This window comes from Pelodiscus sinensis, chromosome 17 (genome assembly GCF_049634645.1).
Source record: "Pelodiscus sinensis isolate JC-2024 chromosome 17, ASM4963464v1, whole genome shotgun sequence".
NCBI classification, from domain to species: Eukaryota; Metazoa; Chordata; order Testudines; family Trionychidae; genus Pelodiscus; species Pelodiscus sinensis.
Window position 1 is genome coordinate 16,425,784 of NC_134727.1, and position 20,190 is coordinate 16,445,973.

General features: G+C 42.2%; 1 protein-coding gene across 4 annotated transcripts in view; it reads left to right on the forward strand.

Moving 5' to 3' along the window:
* CSNK1A1 (casein kinase 1 alpha 1) overlaps window positions 1-20,190 on the forward strand; it is a 60,558-nt gene that overhangs the window by 15,071 nt on the left and 25,297 nt on the right. For 3 of the 4 annotated variants that reach the window (XM_006138103.4, XM_006138105.4, XM_006138104.4), the window contains exons 3-6: window positions 6,628-6,754; window positions 8,722-8,820; window positions 11,330-11,413; window positions 16,419-16,558. In XM_006138103.4, coding sequence (XP_006138165.1) covers window positions 6,628-6,754; window positions 8,722-8,820; window positions 11,330-11,413; window positions 16,419-16,558 — 450 coding nt within the window. The remainder of the gene's footprint in view (window positions 1-6,627; window positions 6,755-8,721; window positions 8,821-11,329; window positions 11,414-16,418; window positions 16,559-20,190) is intronic. The other variant, XM_006138106.4, reaches the window with a different exon arrangement.

Below are 20,190 nucleotides of genomic sequence, written 5' to 3' on the forward strand. Positions count from 1 at the left end.
AAAAAAACAAACTTGAGGCTATTGATGCATTTTATTTTAGTGAGTTCAGCTTAACAAATAAAGAAATATTCAGCCCATTGGAAAGCATGACTGCATACTGTACAGTTGAAAATCTGCCTGCACCCTAACTGACCCCAGCTCTATTTGTGGGCATAAAATTCATAAGGTAAGGTTACGTCACAACCGAAACTGGAAACTCAGAAATTGGAAACTGAGCTGGGGACCAGACATTTGGGGGAGATGGGGAGAGTGTAATTTTGGAATTGACCGTACATGTTGATTCCAAAAATTAAAGCTTTGTAACTGTTAAATTGTATGTGATGTTAGTGTAAATACATTTACAGCAAACTGAGTTCTCAAGCCACATTTTTCTTACTTTGCCTGTCAACTTTGATTATCATTCAAAATATATTTTTATTGGTTCATGTGTACATAGTGAGTCATGTTTGACATTTACAGATTAAAAATCAGACCCTTCTAAGACTACTTACAAATCCTTAACCATGACCTGAAATTAAATATCTTGCGTTCTGAGCTAAACTGTCATTTCACAATCAAGAAACTTCAAGTGAATTCTGAACTTTTTTGCACTATAGTATGTTTGCCATTAATTTTGCAACCTCCTGAGGTATGACCAATGTCATAGTATGATAAAAAGTGAACATGTTTGTGTGTTAGTGAGCAAGGATGAGTGAACATCTGCTGTGTGGAAAACCAGAATGTGCACATAAACGAATTTTTTTTCTTGTGACCTAAAAATTTGGAGTGAGTAATCTCTGAGGAGGTTATATAACATGAATTTTTACGTGCTTTAAAAGATAGAAAATATATATAAGTCCTTCTTACTAGTGTATAACTTGAGTCTGGAAGATCGTGCATCTTAGAACATACTAACTTCTTAACTTTATTCCTCTTAAAAATTTTGCATTGCCTTTACATTTTGGATGTGTGGGAGTTTTGATGCTGCTTAATACAGGCAGCAAGTGAGGGGTGAGGTAGGAGAGGAGGAGGTGCTTCAAAGCAGCAGCACTGCATGGAGTCTGGGGCCACGTAGTGCTACCGCTTTGATACACCACAGGGAGCATGGACTGCTGGCTCTGTGCTCCTTGCATCGCTTTTGCTTTTGCAGTGTAGCAATAGCCATGAGGCTGTTGCCACACTCCAGAGGCAGAAGCACCTTTATTGCCTGATAAATTAATGGGGGTTAGGTCCATCAATACTTATCTAGTTCTCTTTTGAATCCTGGTAAAGTCCTGGTCTTCACAACATCCTTTGGCAAGGAGTTCCCCAGGTTGAATGTGGCTGTGTGAAGAAAAACTTCCTTTTGTTTTAAATCAGCAAACAAACCTTGACCTTCCAGGTTTACAGTGGCCTCAAACTTTATGTTTTGGCGAAAATTAGGAGAGTATTTATTTCTGCCAGCTGCTGTGGAGGCTAGCCTGTGAGAGAAATCCATATACAGGCAGTCCCCGGGTTACGTACAAGATAGGGACTGTAGGTTTGTTCTTAAGTTGAATCTGTATGTAAGTCGGAACTGGTGTCCAGATTCAGCCGCTGCTGAAACTGACCGCCAGTTCTGACTTACATACAGATTCAACTTAAGAACCCCAGGCGTCCCCAAGTCAGCTGCTGCTGAAACTGATCAGCGCTGATTCCAGGAAGCCCGGGGCAGAGCAACTCTGCCTCGGGCTTCCTGTAGTCAGCGCTGGTCAGTTTCAGCAGTGGCTGAATCAGGACCTGGTCCAGTAGTGCCCAGAGAGGGCGCTGCAGGACCAATCGGCAGCGCCCCAGCTGCTCTGCCCCAGGGTCCAAAAAAAAAGCCTGGTCTGCTGGGCGGGGGGGGGGGGGCACTAGCCCTCTCCCCCCCCCCCCCCCCAGCAGACCAGGGACACCAGGAGCAGAGCCGCAGTGGCAGCGTGGTGCTGCGCCTCTGAGGCTTTGCTCTGGCAAAGTCTCAGAGGCGCGGGACCCCCCCGCGGCTGCGGCTTCAGTCCTGGTGCCTGTGGTCTGCTCGGTCCCCAGCAGACCACAGGCACCGGGATTCAAGCGGTAGCAGCGGCGGGTTCCCGCGCTTCTGAGGCTTTGCTCTGGCAAAGCCTCAGAAGCGCGGGAACCCGCCCGGTGCCCCTGGTCTGCTGGAGACGGTCTCCAGCAGACCAGGGGCACCCGAGCAGCTTACGAATGGGGCTTTTTCCCCCGGAGCTCGCAGGTAGCAATCCGCTACCTCGACCTCCGGGGCGAGAGAGCCCCGTTCGTAAGTGCGGATCCGACATAAGTCGGGGACTGCCTGTATATGTAGATCTGGGGCCTGTTTGTGGCCAGAGAGCCTAATGTATTAAGAAAAAGGGCCTGCCACTCTTTCTAGTAAAAATCTAATTTTCTCATAACACAAATGGCAATGCTGATTTTAAGTCTGAGTAATATTGTCCTTTTATATGCCAGCTAATGTTCGTTAAATCAATATGGAAGTATAAAATAAACTAGACTACTTGCCAGATCTTTTTACATAAGTATGTTTTCAAAGGGCTTACATGTGAGAGCCAAGTTCTACGTTCCTTAACGTTAGTTACCAATAGTAGCATCTGTCAGACCTTGAATGGACAAGATCTAAGTTAATTTTTTTTTAATCCAGGTCTTTGTGGAAATGTTATAGGAAAATGGAGCAGTTGAGCAAAGGCAAATGATGAATGACAAAGGAGATATGAAACAACACTTTTCAAATAACTGATTAAGTGAATAAACAGGAATTATTTTGGGCATGTAACAGTTTAAGTCTACATCTATAGTACAGCCAAGATCAAAAGAGTGGAGATTGATGCATCAACGATCAATTTAGCAGGTCTAGTGAAGACCAACCAGGTCAACTGCAGATTGCTCTCCAGTTGACCCCTGCAAACTTACGTTATGTTGATGGGAGGGAGAGGGGGCGGTTCACCTGTTGATCCCACATGATGTAGACACTTCAGTAACTCAACCTAAGGTGCATTATGCACGTAGCTGGAGTTGTGTATCTTAGGTTGATTTACTGCGGTATAGTGTAGACCTACCCTAATAAATTGAAGAGGTGGTAAAATAATACAGCAGTTTCCATCATAAATGGCTCTTAAGCCATTGCACAACAAGCTTTGCTTTAGGATGTGTGATGCTAAATATTAAAAGCCTGTTAAAAACCTTTGATAAATACTGAAATCTTTTATTTTAGAATTGGGTATGAGAGGGTTTAGTTCAGGGGTGGGCAATAATTTTTTGGCGGGTGCCACTTAAAAAATTTCTGAAGTAGCACTGGGCAGTTCCGGAAGGGGCGGGCCCTTGAGTAGAAGTGGTGGGATCAGGATACTTCTGGGTTTTCCACACCCAGAACATGATTGGTCTGGGGATGGGGAAACACCTTTGCCTGCCTGCTTTTCCCCACTCCCCCACTAGGTGCCCATGCCCCTGGCTGGGAGGAGATGTCTCATGCTCACCCAGGCCAATCAGGGCCTGGGGCTGGGGGAGCATGCAAAGTTTCCTTGCTCTGCCCCCACCCTGCATGGCAATTAAAAGTGCTCCGCAGTCCTGGCAGGATGAGAGGAGGCTTTGCGTGCTCCCCTGTCCATAGGCCAATGAGGGCCTGAGGGTGGTGGAGCACACAGTCTTCTCTGGCTTTGCCAGGAGTGCATGGCACTTCTAAGTGCCACATGCTCCTCACAGGGTGGGGTCAGAGCAGAGGAAACTTTGTGTGCTCCTCCACCCCCAGGCTGAGTGGTCCTGAACTAGGGAATTTGCTGGACTAGGGAAGGTCAATTTGGTAGGGGCTCTTTTTTTCCCCAGGGAGCTCCACTACCACCAGGGCTCTGCTCTCCCCACAGTGCTGCTGCCCGGGGCTCATCTACTGCCTGGTGTCTTTGTGTTTCCCCCAGCACCCTGCTGCCACCTGGGGCTTTGCACTGCACTAAGCAGCTATGCTGCTGGTGGACTCATCAACCAGCCCTGTTGTGGTCTCTCCCCCCCGCCTCCCTGGAGTTGGATGCTCCACTGACCTGCTCTGCTGCTACAGGCAGGGGAGAGGGGCGGAAGGGGGAGGCTTTGTGCTCCTCCCCGTGGCTCTGCACTCACCTCTCCTATGGCCCCAGTGGGTGTGCTTCTGCCCTCCTGGCAGTGACAGACTCTGCTACCACTCTCCTCCCCCTGACCAGTGACTCTGTTGCCCCTGGTGCTCCATTTAAATAAAAAATGGCTGAAATTAGTACTTAGTTTCTACACTTGAAGTAAACCTAAGCACTTTGTGAAAAACATTTGGGCAGAAGTGAAATGGAGCTATTATAGTGAATCATCTGTTCATAGAATGTAGGTTGGTTGGTTGACTGGAGGGATTTAAATGCCTTTTAAAGAAGTTAGGAAACAAGTTCTATGCAAGATCTGCCCAAATGCTTGATCCCTCTAAATATACATCCCTTATTTCTTAAGCAATTAAGCAGGTTTTTAGTGCGAACTAGTCCATTAGCTCCATTGTTAGTGTGTTTATTTCCTGTGTTAAGTTTTATAATAAAAATGTAGGGCTTAGAAGGGATCTTGAAGTCATCTAATACAGCCCTCCTGTGCGGAGTCAGGACCAAGTACACCTATATCAGAGTTCTCAACTTTTGTTTTAATCCCCTGCTCCCACTCTCTCACACCTTACCATACATTTCTTACACCTAAAATTGTTTGAATGAGTGACACTGCATACTGGTGCTTTGCCCTATATCCCTTACGTTTATTAGGGATTGACCAATTGATGTTTCACCGGTTAAGCGATAATCCTCACCATTGGTTAAGTTTAACCGGTGGAGGCTTGAGCAGCTCCCCACCTGGTGCGGGTAGGGGGCTGCTCCAGCCCATTGAGGGATCCGCTGCATAGAGATGTTAAATCCCATTTAATTAACTAACTGCTCAAACCTATTATTTAACTGGCCCCTGCCTACAGCAGGCCAGGGCACCCTTGTAAGTAGGGTGCTCTGGCATCCCAGTTGGAACAGCCTTCGCCTGTGGGGTGCCTGGGCCCTCTGTGAACATGGGTTGCTCCAGATGACCATGGCAGGTGGGGAGCTGCTCCAGCCTCCACCAGTTTATCTTAATCAGTAAGTGTTGCCTGTGGTGGAGGAGAGAGCCAGCTAGGTACCCTGCCAGGTATCCCTTTAATCAGCTAACCAGTTAAACAATATGCTTAACTAGTTTACCAATTAAATGGGATTTTACATCCATAACACTTACTAAAGTTACTGAATTATTAGAAGGCTTGTCATATATCCTAAAAGTTGGACCCCATCCCCAGGTGAAGATGATCTGTTCTCCACCATCCCTGACACATTTGTCTAATTTGTATTTAAACAAATCTCATCACTGTGGGCTTTAAAAAATGTTTGGATTGCAGGATGAGATGTATTTTCAGTATGCTTCACTGCTATTTGACATCAAAAGAATGTGGACTATGAAATTCTGGGTTATATTCTAGGTTTTGAAGTATTCTCGATTGGCTTCTGACACTTCTGCCCTAACACATCCAGCTTGTCTCTGCCTCTTCTCCTCACCTCCCTCCCAGCTCCTCATCCTTCTCCATTCTAGTCAAATTGTTCCTCCTCCTCTTGCCTAGCTGCAGTCAGAGAAAATGGGAAATTCAGTTCCCAATGCATGTTGCAACAGTGGCTCCTACCAGATGTAAAGAACAATAGCCGGAAAGTCTGCTCTGCTCCTGTGCCGTTGGACTGGAGCATACCCATTGAAGAGAATCTTTGGAGAATGTAGTTCCAAAACTGTAGGTGCTGAGATTCAAAAGCTTATAACTTGGCCAAATTTTAGATACTTATAACTTCACTGAAATTTAACTTACTATGGACTTACTATGGACAGTGTTGGATAACTTTTGACTCTTTTAGATTGTATAAGTAGCAATATCTATAATGAAAACAATTCCCTTTTTGAAAAGGAAACTGAAACCTAAAAGGTAAACAGCTTCTTACAGTTGTTTTAATTATTTTATTTGTATTTGTCTTGATTTATTTTATTTGTAAAGGCCAACAATCAGTGGATTGTTTCTAGTAAGTGTTTTTGGAGGCTAATGACAATGGAAGTTAGCATATATGAAGTAGGAATGTGAAGGACTAGTCGCTCCCTGTCACCTACTCTTCAAAGGCGGAGGCGTCCTATTGATTAATCGAATAGTTGATGCAAAATGCATCAACTGTTCAATTAGTCAGTTACCCCATACTAAACATCCTTAATCTGAAGGTCAACATTCTGCACTGTTTTCTGGAAATTGGTGGCAGAAAGACCAAAATGGATCTGATATAGTTAGGGCCTAAACAAAATGAATATTATAAAAGAAACGGATCATCACCACTAATCTACATCAAAGTAAATTATCCTCACAAAACCCTCCATGTCTAGTGGTAGCCAAGGCTTGCTTATAAATACTAAACACTTTGTAAAACTGCCTAGTTAATTGGATTTTTACATAAGCAATGGGTTTGTGCCTCAACAATCTTAAATTTTTTAAGTGGGAAGACATAGTATTACTTGGCTTCCTATTAGAATTTAAATATTAACTGGTTACCTCTTTGTTAATACTGCAGATTGTTTGGTAATTTAGACATATCTGCTTCATTGCAGGTGGTATGGTCAAGAGAAGGATTACAATGTTCTAGTTATGGATCTTCTGGGACCCAGCCTTGAAGACCTCTTCAACTTCTGTTCCCGCAGGTTCACAATGAAAACAGTACTTATGTTAGCAGACCAGGTATGTAAAATTTAAATTCACATTGTAAAGATACTTAGGATGAAGCGATACTGCTCTTCCTAAATAGGTTAGATTATGTGCTGCTCAGTATTCCATAAGATCAAGTGAATGAATATTTGACCCACACAGAAACAAAAAGGAACTGTGATAGTGGCAGGTTTGTGGTAGTCAAACCTAAGATTAGTATTGCAGAGAACTAAGAATGCAACACAAATATTAGTATTCTACCCATGCTAATGTTAATCTTATACAGTTATGCTCTTATCTGTAAGTAAAATAAAGTTAAGTATTTGTAACCGTAAAAAGCATTTGTCAAAAATTTGGGTCAGTTTAAGTGAAGCATTAATAGGCTTCAGCCAAGCATATTGTTGGCAGGCTGTACACAGACTTTTCTGTCAAGCCCTGCTACTACATATCAAATTATATCTGCTACATCCTTCTTTGAACTGAATGGTTTGGGGATGACTGCTGTCCTTTAGGCACAAGCATGAATGCCAAACCTTTCTCTTAATTCAGCTCTCTGGAGCTGAGCTTTTACTGTAATGGTTAGTATCTTAGACATGGCTAGCTTTTCTTTGCTCACCTCTATATTTAGGCATAAAATGTTTTGTAATAGAATTTGGTTGACACTTAAATTAGAACCACTACGTTGCTTGGGCTGTGACAGATTTGGTGCCCTGAGTGCCAGGGGTTAGATGGCCCTAAATATAAGTGAAAATTATCTGAGATTATCCAACTGATGTTAGTAGCAGCTGTCACTTTGCCAAATGGTCATGAAATCCCAGGTGGTTAGCCAAGGAGCTTAGAACCTTTGAGTGGAGATAGGTGTCAATTGTCCTTGTTTTCAGCTGCTTTTAGTCACTGATGCTCATTTTTCAGAGGGAGAGCCCTTTTTTTGACTGCTGTGGTAACAGCATCTTTAATTGTAAAAAGGAAAGGTTATTTCCTAAATAGTTAGGTTTTGATTCCTTGAGAACATGAGGAATGCCTTTAAATGCATGACTGGTTAGGATTTAGAATTTTTTAGTACAAAAAAAAATCTAACAGTTCTGTGGCATGTTAGAGACTAACAAATGTATTGAGGACTGCTTGGGGGAGGGAGGGAGGGAAGAGGGTGGTGGTGGTGTGGGTTTTTTGTGGGTTTTTTTTTTTTTTTTTTTTTTTTGGAGGGGTGTCTTTTACAATTAGACTAACAAGGCTACACCTCAGAAACTTTAGTATAGTAAGTTTAAAGATGGCCATTGGGATACATTCCACTAACTCCTGGTCTGCACTTAAAACTTGAATTAACATAGCTGTGGCACTTGGTGTGAAATCCACACGCCCGAGCATAATAGCTATGTTAACCTAACCCTCTAGGGTAGGTGCAGAGCTAGGTTGATGAAAGCACGCTTCCTTTGGCATAGCTTCCATTGCTTGAGATGTGCCGTACAGCAATGGGGGAAAAACCCCTACCATTCCTGTAGGTTGTTTCTGCATATAGGTTATACTAGCATAGTAATGACATTGTATCTAAAACCCAGTGATCCCTGTAGCATAGACCTTGCCTAATGCTCTAGTAGTATTGCCCAACAAATGGCAATAACCAGAATGTTACATCTCAGATGCCTTTTAGCCAAACTGTTACTGTAATTAGGAACCAGCTCATTATCAGGAAAAGGTTTCTAAAACAGTCTGTTTGCTTTAGGTTTTTAAATGAGTGAACAAATCAATTATGAATATTACTTGTGCTACTTAGAGTGAAACATTTGAGACTTTTACCTGTACTTTCGGTCAGATTATCTTCAGTTTGTTGCCTCACTTGATAAATCTACTTTGTGAGTACTTCTTAAAGTGTATTTGTGTTAAGTACAGTTTGTAACTCATTCCTGAGGAAAATTAACTAAAACACTGTACTTTTTTTCTAATATTTGGATCTGTAGCTTTTTCTGATGCTAAATTCTGATTAAATGTTCTTGTATTTACAGATGATCAGTAGAATTGAATATGTGCATACAAAGAATTTTATACACAGAGACATTAAACCAGATAACTTCCTAATGGGTATCGGGCGTCACTGTAATAAGGTTAGTCTAATGCTCTTTGCATGAAAGAACAAGGAGGGTAATGCTTTTTAGAATGGTTCTGATACACACTTAGCTTTTTTCAAAATCTTTTCAGCTTGAGTTAACTGTTTGCCATTGCTGAAATGGATATGCTAAAGATACTAAATCTAGTTTCTTTGATGTCAGGGGTTGGGATTTCCTTACCTGTATTGATAAATGTAATGACATGGACCTATGGGCCTTTGACCTACCCTGCAATGAGGACTTAACGAAAGGATTGTTTTTAAACATAAAAATCTGTAGTGTAAACTAAGTGAACTATCTAAGCATGCTCTGTTCAACTATGGTATTTCATCATTCAAAGTTAGTGAATATCAGATTAGCATTTTTTCCTGAATGTAAAATAACATCTTCTCATGGCTCCAGACTGCTTTCTTGATGTAAAATACATAGGAGCTCCTGACCTACCTGTCACCAATGTGTTAAAAATTAGCAGTGATTGGTAATGGAACCTTCAGTCTTGAGGATTAAGCATACAAAAGTAACTGTCAGCCTACAGATGGTAGTATTGTTGATTTAAAATGTATTTGTAACTGAATTCAGCAAATCTGTCAAGATGGAGAACACTAAGATATAGATGATTAGTTTTGAATGCTTAAAGATTATATATGAAAACTAACCTTACTGGATCTTAAATACTTTAAGTTAAATTGGGGGACTCCTAGATGCTAATTTGAAACTTGTGAGTTGGGGGGTTAATTTAGCCAGAGGTGCATGCTGTTTTCAATGACTAGTTCTGTTGAGTGAAATGTGTCTTGGTTTTTTTGTTTGTTTTTTTTCCCCCCTCCCCCACAATTTTCAATTGTTATGTTGAGCTCGGGCAGACAGGCAGCATTGGCAATGCATTAAGCATGCTACTTAATAGAAATTTTTAACTTCAGGACAAATGTACACAATTAAGCTTTTTATTGGAAGCAAGATTCCCACTTCTGTTCTTTATATGCTATCTGAGGATGTTTACTATCTTTGAGCACTGTTAGCTATAAAATGTTTACCTTTGTTTGCCTGTATGAATGCCAACTTGAAGCCATTAACATTAGAAACAAAATTGGTTGCTAACATGAGAAACATCAAAGTTCTGTCTGAAGGGGTGCAGTGCACAATGAACATTGAGATTAAACTGTTTTTGTTGGAAAAGTTTGTAACAGTCAAATTGAAAGGTAAAGTCTTCATGTAATCCTGTTGCTGTTAAATCTTGCTCATTCCCAAGTTTCATACTTTACTCTATAGAGCTCTATTTTTCTCTGCTATAAAGCAGTCAGGTTCTTTAACTTTCTAGCAAGACCTGGCAATGTAATTAGAAGAAATTAAAATGGCTTGTTTTAATTTATTTACTGGTTTCAGTCTCTGATTTCTGACTTCCATTTTTGGCCGTTTTCCCCACTTTTACACCGTCATGCTGGGTTGGCACCTTAGCTCCTTGTTTTACTTTTATATGGAATAATGGCCTCAAATACACTACTGTGCTCATTTTATTGGATGAGTGTGTTAGTCACATCAGCTGAGTGGAAAACCATGAATTTTAGTTAATGCCACTTTGCTATTTGTGTTAAGGAACTTCACCATGAAATGGTGGTGTAAAATCCTATTGCAGGCATGAGTTATACTAACTCAAAATTAGTAAGTTAGACAGTTCTTGATGTGGACATGTAAAATTGCTAGTTTACCCAAGCAAAATTCAAAATGGACATTTTGCTTCAATTTTGGATTAGTGGCTACTGTTTTTAAAACACTTGCTTCCACATAGGATAGTGGGTTGTTCCTTTTCTTTGTAGTTAAGTGCAGCCACATATTTAATGTCCTATACACACTACTTAAGGACATGCCAGTCACAGAGAGTAGGATGCCATGGTAATCTTGTTCCAGTAGCTTCCTGTCAATTATAAACACATTATATTTTTTTAAAAAATGTAGTCATGATTTATATTTAACTGATCAATTTTTCAAATTATTCTCAATTGGATACTTGGGAGAAAGTTTGCTCCAACCTTAAAAGGTGAACTTTCAGCTCTGCTAGAAATAAGCCCTGCATGCTTATGAAAGTAAACTTTAAGGTGACTAAATGCCTTCTACCTCTTCCTTACTGAAGATTTACTTTTTCTGAATGTCTTTTGGGGAAGGGCAGTTTGTGGTACCAAAGAATGCTTTTGTAAGCAAAGCTTCAATTTCCTCTTTTTTTCTTTTTTTTTTTTCTTTTTTTGGATAGAGCCAAATGTCACCATTACTATCCCTGTTTAAGGCAGTGCCATTATGGAGTGGCTCGTATTCAAAATTTATCTTGCCACATCTTTCAAATTCTGTCTCTTAAAAAATTAACTATTTTGGAAGACTCTAGTGCTTGGTGGAAGAAGGATGGCATTTGGCTACCCTGTTCTTTCTCTAACGCCTTGGTGTTGCCTGTCTGCGCCAGCCATTGTTGCAATGTAAGCAATACTGTTTGATGCACTGCCACCCTCTATTGTTTGTTCAGTGTTTAGAATCTCCAGTGGGGAAGAGGAAAAGAAGCATGACTGTTAGTACTTCTCAGGACCCATCTTTCTCAGGATTAAACCAGGTCTGAAACTGTCTCCTATTCCAACCTCAACCCCAAATTCATGTGCTTATTTTATTTTATTTTGTTTCTGGAGAATGTAGACCTTGCAAAAGCACCTCTTATGTTGGCATTATTCAGACATACTTGGCAAACATGTGACATTTCTAAGATGTTTCCTGTGGCGTTTGTCTAAACTATAAAGTGTTTTCTGTAAACTTAAATGTGGAAAGGGTTATATGTACATGCCTGATATTCAAATGCAGAAATTACTTGTAGTTTAGAATCTGTAATGCTTCACTTTGTTGCATGTCTTGACCCCTTTAATCCAGTAGCAATGTAGCAGCAGGACTTGGCTGCATTGAGCTGTACATATGCCCACTTGCAGGGTGCATGCTGTATATCTGAACAGATTCAGATAAGGGAAAAACCTGTTGACCGTGTCCCTTAGTTTCCCTTACCATAAAGTATTTGCTTGGTATATCTATTTCAAATGGTGAAACAAAAAACAGGACTATGTAGCACTTTCAAGACTAACAAGGTGGTATATTAGGTGATGAGCTTTCATGGGCCCGACCCACTTCCTCAGATCAAATAGTGGAAGAAAATTGTCACAACTCCATATACCAATTTTCTTCCACTATTTGATCTGAGGAAGTGGGTCTGGCCCACGAAAGCTCATCACCTAATAAACCATCTTGTTAGTCTTGAAAGTGCTACATAGTCTTGTTTTTGTTTCAGCTACACCAGACGAACACGGCTACATTTCTATCACTATTTCAAATGGTGTGAGGGCTCTCAGACTTAAGACTGTGTGCTCATAAAATGGGACTATCCACCCCTGTCTTTGACAATCCCTTGTTTCCTATTGCTTTCAGATCTGAAGTGTAGGATTCCTTACAGCTAGGAAAGGAGCACATGGTTAAAAAGGAAAAGCAGGTCTTGTGCCTATTTCTAATCATGCAGTTGAAACTCTGGATTCGTCTAAACTACGCTCTATTTTCGAAAAGATGCAAATTCCCCGGGAATTTGCATATCTTCCGATCTCACTTTCAAAAGTGAAAGTAGTCTGGGCACAGTTTTTCAGGGGGAAACCCTTTTTCGAAAAAAACAAACATCTTTTCCTTAAAAAAAAATAAATAAATAAAAAATTTTTTTGAAAGGGGGTTTTCAAAAAAAAAAAAAAAACTGCATCCAGATTACTTTTACTTTCAAAAGATCTGCTTTCGAAAGTGAGATTGGAAGAAAATATGCAAATTCACAGAATTTTGAAAATAGAGTGTAGTCTAGACATAGCCTAAATGGAAATTAATCACTAAGCAACTTATCAGTTGAAGGGTAAAGGGTGTACTGTTCTGCTATATAATGTGCAGAAGCAATCATCTTCATTGCTTGTACTACAGAACAACTATCTGTGCTGCAATGACTGAGACATTAGACATCTAGTTCTGAAAACATTTTGTTCAAGGCAATCTTTATTATACTTTTGCAGCTGCCCTACTCTTATACCTTAAATTAAGGTGGTGTTGAACTTGTTTCTATGTTTCTTTTGTTTGTGGTGAGTGACATCTGATGAAAGATTCTGTCTGTGTTAAAATTGGGTCAGAACATGTTCTGAAGAGATTCCAGCCTCCTACATTGGAAGATACTACTCTATTCCACTGAATCCATAGTCGTCTAGAAGTGGGGTGGCTGAACTTCCTGTCCTTCCCTATGGAGACTAGGTTAAATCTCTGAGAAAAAGTTACAGTAGAATACAACATATTCCAGTTACTTGCTCAGTGTAAAACAACATATATGTGACTGAATTAGTCCATTTTTAAATAATTGTTGTCTTTAAGTTTTAGTTATGAGCAGGGAAAACAGCCTTTACCATCCCAATATATGCATTGAAGCAGGCCAATTAGAGTTGTAGGAAACATGGAATATCATAAAATTCGTGCCACTAAGCTTTTTTTAAAGTAGCAGCATTTTAAAATGCTGTGTGTAACACAACTCAAAGAAAGAAATACAGAATTTGCCCAAAGAACTACAGACTGCTGCTGTGTATGTTTATACCTTTGATTTTGATCCATAAATGAAGCTGTTTCTTTTCTGCACTTACACATACTTGAAGACCCCAAAGATTAGATTTGCCCATCATGTCAGTTGAGACTTTGAAGTATTAAAGTACTTTTTAAATTCCTTGTGTAGTTTAAATGTTCCAATTAGAAGAATGTATATAGCCATTGAGTGAGGTGGCTTTCCTTTGAGGCATAAAATGTTTGTTATTGCTGGAAGGGAGGCACTCTATCAAACAGCTTTTGTGATCAAAGCATCATATTGGTGGTGGGAATGTAATCACAAACCTTTCAAGTTTAAACAGTGGATGCGGGGAGTCTTTTCATGAGGGCAGGGGACTGGACTCAATGACCTCTCAAGGTCTGTTCCAGTTCTGTGAGAGGTATTATATTTCTATGTAAAGGTTAGCTATAAATTTGTATTGGCACTTAATTTTGCCTATGTTAAGAGTAGATAGTACTTGTAACATTCTAAGACATGTGTAACATACAGCATCTACTTTAGGTCTTACTACATTTAAACCAGTAGTTCTAAGAATTTGACACTTACTGTTCAGTCGCCAGTAGCTGTGTTGTATGGCTAAGCATGGAAATTTTTCTAAATACTTTGAGTCTGGCAGTGGCTTCATCTGATGGAAGATGAAATGCTAGCAACCCAATTATTGGAAGAAATTTCAGTAAGGCAAAGTTTTCTTAAGAGAAAAGGAAGAGGGAAATTTCATGCATATCTGTGCGATAAGTTTTTGCAATCATGGTCTTAAATATAAAACAAGTGTAAACTAGATGAAAATGTCTTTAGTTCTTCAGCATCAAACATTGCTCCTTATCCCTGCCACCTTAACACCTGCCTTGAGGCTGCCAAAGAGCATTCTGAATATGATGATAGTTTCTTCTTCTATAGCTTCTTCTAGAAATCAAACTGAATACACTTTATATATCTCAATCTTGTTCTTTGCTGCCAAATTCTGCTTGACATTTTGCCACAAGAAAATATGACTAGCCGAAATCCAGTTAAGCCTGTTTAATATTAAAGTTTTATAAGTATGGCAGTTTAATGGACATGGGCTTTGTAGAAATAAATCTTAATTTGTTATCTTTATTTTTACATAAAGCAGCTCTAGTCTAGTAATCAGATGGGTTTAATAAAAGCATCTTGTGCTTCTTCGGTACTTGGCTTGCTGTTTTCTTATTGGTAGCTTAAAAATATAGATGTATGTCTATAAGCAATGTGTTTTGTTGAAGTTGGCTTTTTAAAACATGCAAAATGATCTTTGATTGCTGTGACAGTTAAAGTACAAAAACGGTAGCACATCACAAAATATAAGTGATGGTTATAAGTTGCTGAGCTGCCCATTAGGTGAATGCCTAAATATGTAGTGCAAAATTGCTTCAAAATAAATGTATTTTTGTAAAGCATACCAGCCATACCTTATTCTCATTTCCCTTCATAATCACATGGCATGACATGGCTCTTGTAATGGCTTGTCTGTACTGCTCATAGTTCGAACTACCAGGGTGTGAACAGCAGTGCATATCAGTGCTGTGGTTCCTACATATGAATGCTGTTGACACCAACTTAAAAGGTCCTTGGTGTGTGTTAACATAGTCCTGTTTGAAGAGGACTATGTGAATTAAGGATGTAAAATCGCATTTAATTTGTTAACTGGTTAACCAAATAAAAGAAGCCCGGTCAGGGAGTGGCGGTGGCAGCGGCTGGAGCAGCCCCCTCCCACCACAGAGCACGACTGCTCTGCATGGCTGGAGCATCTCTGCCTTCTATGCACCTGGGTCAGGCCCACTAGGACAGAACCTGGTCTGGTCGGCTGGAGTGCTCCTTGCCCTAATGTGGATACAAAGAAAGAAACTTTTAGTTCATACCCACAGTATCCGCCCAAGGGAGTTTTGGTGCAGCACTCCAGTATGCACTGCTGTTCACACCCCTATACACAGAGTGTAGGACAGTGTAGACATAGCTTCAGTATACAGGCAGTCCCCGACTTATGAATGGGGCTTTTCTTGCCCTGGAGCTCACGGGTGGCAAGTCGCCACCCGTGTCCTCCGGGGCAAGAAAAGCTTCTTCCAGTCTCCCTGGTCTGCTGGGGGGAGGGGGTCCAGAAAAGCTGCTGGACCCCCCCCCAACAGACCAGGGACACCCGAGCAAAGCCGCCCAGGTGGCAGCTTTGCTCCTGTCCCCCTGGTCTGCTGGGGGGGTCCAGCGGCTTTGCTGGATACCCCCCCCCCCAGCAGACCTGGGATACCCGAGCAAAGCCGCCCATGCGGCGGGGGTCCCTCCGTGTGGGCGGCTTTACTCGGGTGTCCCTGGTCTGCTGGGGAGGGGGGGGGGGGGAAAGAGGGCGCAGCTAGTGCACCCCCCCCCCCCCCCCCCAGAAGACCAGGCTTTTGTTGCGGGACGCCTCGGGTAGAGCAGCTGGGATGCTGCTGGGCTGGTCCTGTGGGAACCTACCGGGCAGTGCCCCAGCTGCTCTGTCCCAGGCTCCAGATTCAGCAGCTGTTGAAACTGATCAGGCTGATCCCAGGAAGCTGGGGGCAGAGCAACTCTGCCTCCGGCTTCCTGTAGTCGGCCCCTGGTCAGTTTCAGTGGCAGCAGCTGAATCTGGAGCCAGTTCCGACTTACATACAAATTCAACTTAAGAACAAACCTATAGTTCCTATCTTGTACATAACCCGGGGACTGCCTGTAATACAGAGTAGAGCAGTAGTCAAGTATTTTAAAGTCTAAACCTTCAGTTGAATAGCATAATCTCGTCCCTTCCATCTGACAAAAGGAAAGGCTTGAAATAACTGATTATTAAAACTTGTAGAGGAAGTAAGATAATGTTACTTTGCTTCTTTTAAACAAGGGGCTCTGGTTTAATTTGTTTCAATAGGTCTCTAAGTACAAGCTGGGTGGGGTTTCCACAGACTTGCATTGGTCTGGAAGCAATAACCTATTTTCATTTCTCTTTAAGTTATTCCTTATTGACTTTGGTTTGGCCAAAAAGTACCGGGACAACAGGACAAGGCAACACATACCATACAGAGAAGACAAAAATCTCACTGGCACGGCTCGATATGCCAGTATCAATGCACATCTTGGCATTGAGCAGAGGTGAGTTCAAGGGCAGTGTGCCTGAAGACTGTGGGGCTGACCTCATTCATAAGATTAAGTCTCTAAACTACTTTCACTCAAATGTGTGAACACCCCATGGCAAATACTTACCTTTCTGCCTACTCTAGTCATAGTATAGAAGTTAGTTAAGTTCTTTATTTTCTTCCATGATTTACAGTGAGTCTTGCAGGCTAAAGAGACACTTGTTCTGGAAAAAAAAAATTCAAAGCACAATTTTTTTTCTCATTGTGCTGGTACCAGTTGTTGTCATTTTGAACATTAGCAGATCTACTTCCATAGCCCAGTTTTTTTGTTTCTGTAGTGGGGGGGAAAACCTCTTTACTAGCTTCAGAAGCCTTTTTGTGCTGACTTCTAGTGCTGATGTTTTCACTTTGTCTTCCCTAGTCATCGTTAGGTTATGTTTGCACTGGTACCTGCAGATAAGATTTGGAAAATCATGGTACCCCATGCTTTTTTCAGCTGCTGTTCTGTTATTCTGCATACTTGGTTGCAGTTATAGCTGCATTCCCCTGTTCCTGGAAGGGTAGAAGAATGGCCATCTCAAAGGCATATTTGTATTTCATTAATCAACCAAAAGTGTGAGTTTGTACCTTAAGCCAGAATGCATCAATTGCTCTGCATACCTGAGCTTCACTCATTCAGAAATCAAGTGGAGAGAGTGCTCAGTCCTCTAGCTATTCAGAAGCTTGTGTTGAGTAAACTCAGCCAAACATGAATTGATGCTATATTTCCATTCCTTACCCTTTCCTGATAGATACTTTTAAACAGAAGACACTCCAGAGCGGGGGCAGGCAATAACTTTTAGTGGGAGGTCACTCCAAGATTTTGGAAAGTGGTCAAGGCCCCACTTTTCTGTAGAGGAGGTGTGGAGTCTAGGATGGAGGGTAGGGTGCAGAAGGGCACATGGAGTAAGGGACTGGGGTGCAGGAGATGGTCTGAGAGGTAGTTTGGGTAAAGGATGGGGTTGTGACTTGGGTGATTGGGGTATAGAGTCAGGAAAGGAGTTGGGGGTGCAGGAGAGGATTCTGGCCAGGGGGAGGGGTCTGGGAGGGAGTTGTGATATAAGGCAAGTGGGGTGTAAAGGGTTTGGAAGGTGACCTGGGGAGGGAGTTGGGGAGTAGGAGGGCCCCCAAGCCCTGCAGCACCGCCAAGGCAGGCTGAGCTTCGTGCCTTCTACCACCCTAGTGCATTGAAAATGCAGCCTGCTCCCTCCACACTGCTCTCCACTGCGGGAGAAGGGTGAGGCTTACACTACCCCATCCTCCAGGCCAGGGATGGACAAAAGGTCCTCTGCGGGCCGAATCTGACCCGCCAAGTGGGTAGATCCAGCCTGTGAAGGCCCTGATGCTCTCCCACCCCCAGGCCAATTAGGGCCTGGGGGCGGGGGAGCACCCAAAGCCACCTCCTGCCCTACCAGGAGCATGTGGTGCTTTGAAATGCTGCACGCTGCTCACAGGGCTTGGGGGAGAGCAGAGGAGACTTTGCATGCTCCCCTGCCCCCAGGCCAATCAATGCCTCGGGGCGGGGGAACTGCATGAAATGTCCTTTGCCCTTCCCTGGCCCTGCGAGGAGCCCATGGCACTTCAAAGCGCCACATGCTCCTCACAGGGTGGGAGGAGGGTTCCTGTGCTTCTCCACCCCCAGGCCCTGATGGCCTCAGGGTGGGGGAGTGTGCCAGCCTTTTCCAGGGCATGGGTGCCTAGTGGTGGTGGTGTGGGGGGGGGGGAGCAAAAGGGCTCCCCCACCCCCAGACCAATCATGGTCTGGGGGTGGGTAGCCCCACCCCTTCCAGGGTGGCCCGGGGCTACTTCAAACATTTTTTTTTTAAATGACCCCGGGGCAAAAATTATTGCCCACCCCTGCTCCAGGCCAATCTCTCAGCCCCTCATATTGGCTGGTTGCTTCCAGCCAATAGGAGCTGAGGATTGTGCTGGGGGTGGGGAGATCACCCAAAGCTTTCCCCTACCTCCAGAGTAGTCACACAGAGCAGCCCTGCACTTAAAACAGCGGCTTGTGTGTGCCTGATGATCCCGGGAGGGACATCCACAGTCTGGATCCAGTGGCTTGGCAGGCCGGATCCGTGAGAGGTATATCTTTCCCACCCCTGCTCCAGAGCCTAAAGCAGTTTGGAATAGAGCTCTGTTCAGGATTTTTTATCCATATTTTCTTGCACTTTTATCCCATTCCGACTTGCAAAAACTTTAGATTGCACAGGAGATACAGGTTCTGCTGTGCTACTAAAAATTTAATATATTTTTATATATATAAACAGAATTCACACACAGCTTTTACTACTAAATGAATGAAATATTACATAAACCACGTTTAAAAAAAAAATACTTGGCTCCTGGTACAGTAGACTTCAAATCTTTCCATCCCTTGCTTTAAATTTCAATATCAAAACCTTTATTAATAAAATGATTGTAAATTACCTCAGTTTTTCAACACCTCCTTCCAGTCTTGCCCACAACAAAGTAGACTTTGCCTGCTCCTGCTATCACAGTGGGTCATGCGGATCCCAGTTCTGTTACAAGACTCTAGTATAAAGCCATAATCGGTTATATCCTGAAGTAGTCAGAATTTCTTCTGACTCTTTTTTGGTTCCCTGCATGCTGTAGTCAGAGCTTGAACATTATTAAAGCATAGCTTGTGCAGCACTTATCAGTTGTAGTAAAACTTATAATTGACTATTCAAAGTAGTGGGAGGGGCTTAGTACTAAAGTTTAGCAAGGGTCCATATGTTTCCATCTTGACCACCTTCGTCTATGGCTTTTTTGTGTGACAGTCATGAATAGCAAATTAGGAGTTCTTTCTGGGCAATTTACTAACATTTTAGACATCTGGGGCAAATAGAGAAGGTGGATGTTAGAACTTCTGATGGGAACACATACACTCAACACAGGATTTCATATACTGCATCCCAGGTAGATTTGGGTAAGTCAAGGTCTGAATGTAGAGGCAGTGATTATAAAAAGAACTGTGCTCTTTGGGGCTCTTTTAGCTGTTTGAGTTTGGCATTCTATTGGTATTTGGCGTTCTAGTATAACAGTAAACTTCCCTTACTCCACTCTCGAAGTAGTACTAACACATCTAGATTAAGCCAGTATTGAAGCCACTAAGTGATCCTTTGCTATAAATCAAGAGAAGGAGACCTGCAATTGACAGCCGAGCCTTTCATCAGTTACAGTGCTAAATTGAGACTACTGCAGGGTTTGCTCTGTAAGTGTAGTGACAGCTGTTACTGAAGTAGCATAAATACCTAGTATAATAGAAGGTGATATCATCTCATCCTCTACAAACCAGATATCCTGGAGTCCACTCTCATATGTTTGATTTTTAATGAAGCCTTTATTAGGAAATATAAGTACAAAACTGTAAATTCCAGGAATTGTACTACACAGCTGTGGCATTGAAGAATCCATTTGAAAAAATTATAAGATGTATGCTGCTTCCTCACTGCTAGTGCTCGGGGAAGAGTTTGCTCAGAGTGCTATTGCCATCACCTTCATACAATCATAAGCACTCCATGTCTATGCACAAGGTCAGTGGGGTTTGCTGGGGCTTGCTTTAAAATGGAAAAAAAAAAATTCAGCACCAGCAAATTTTGCAGT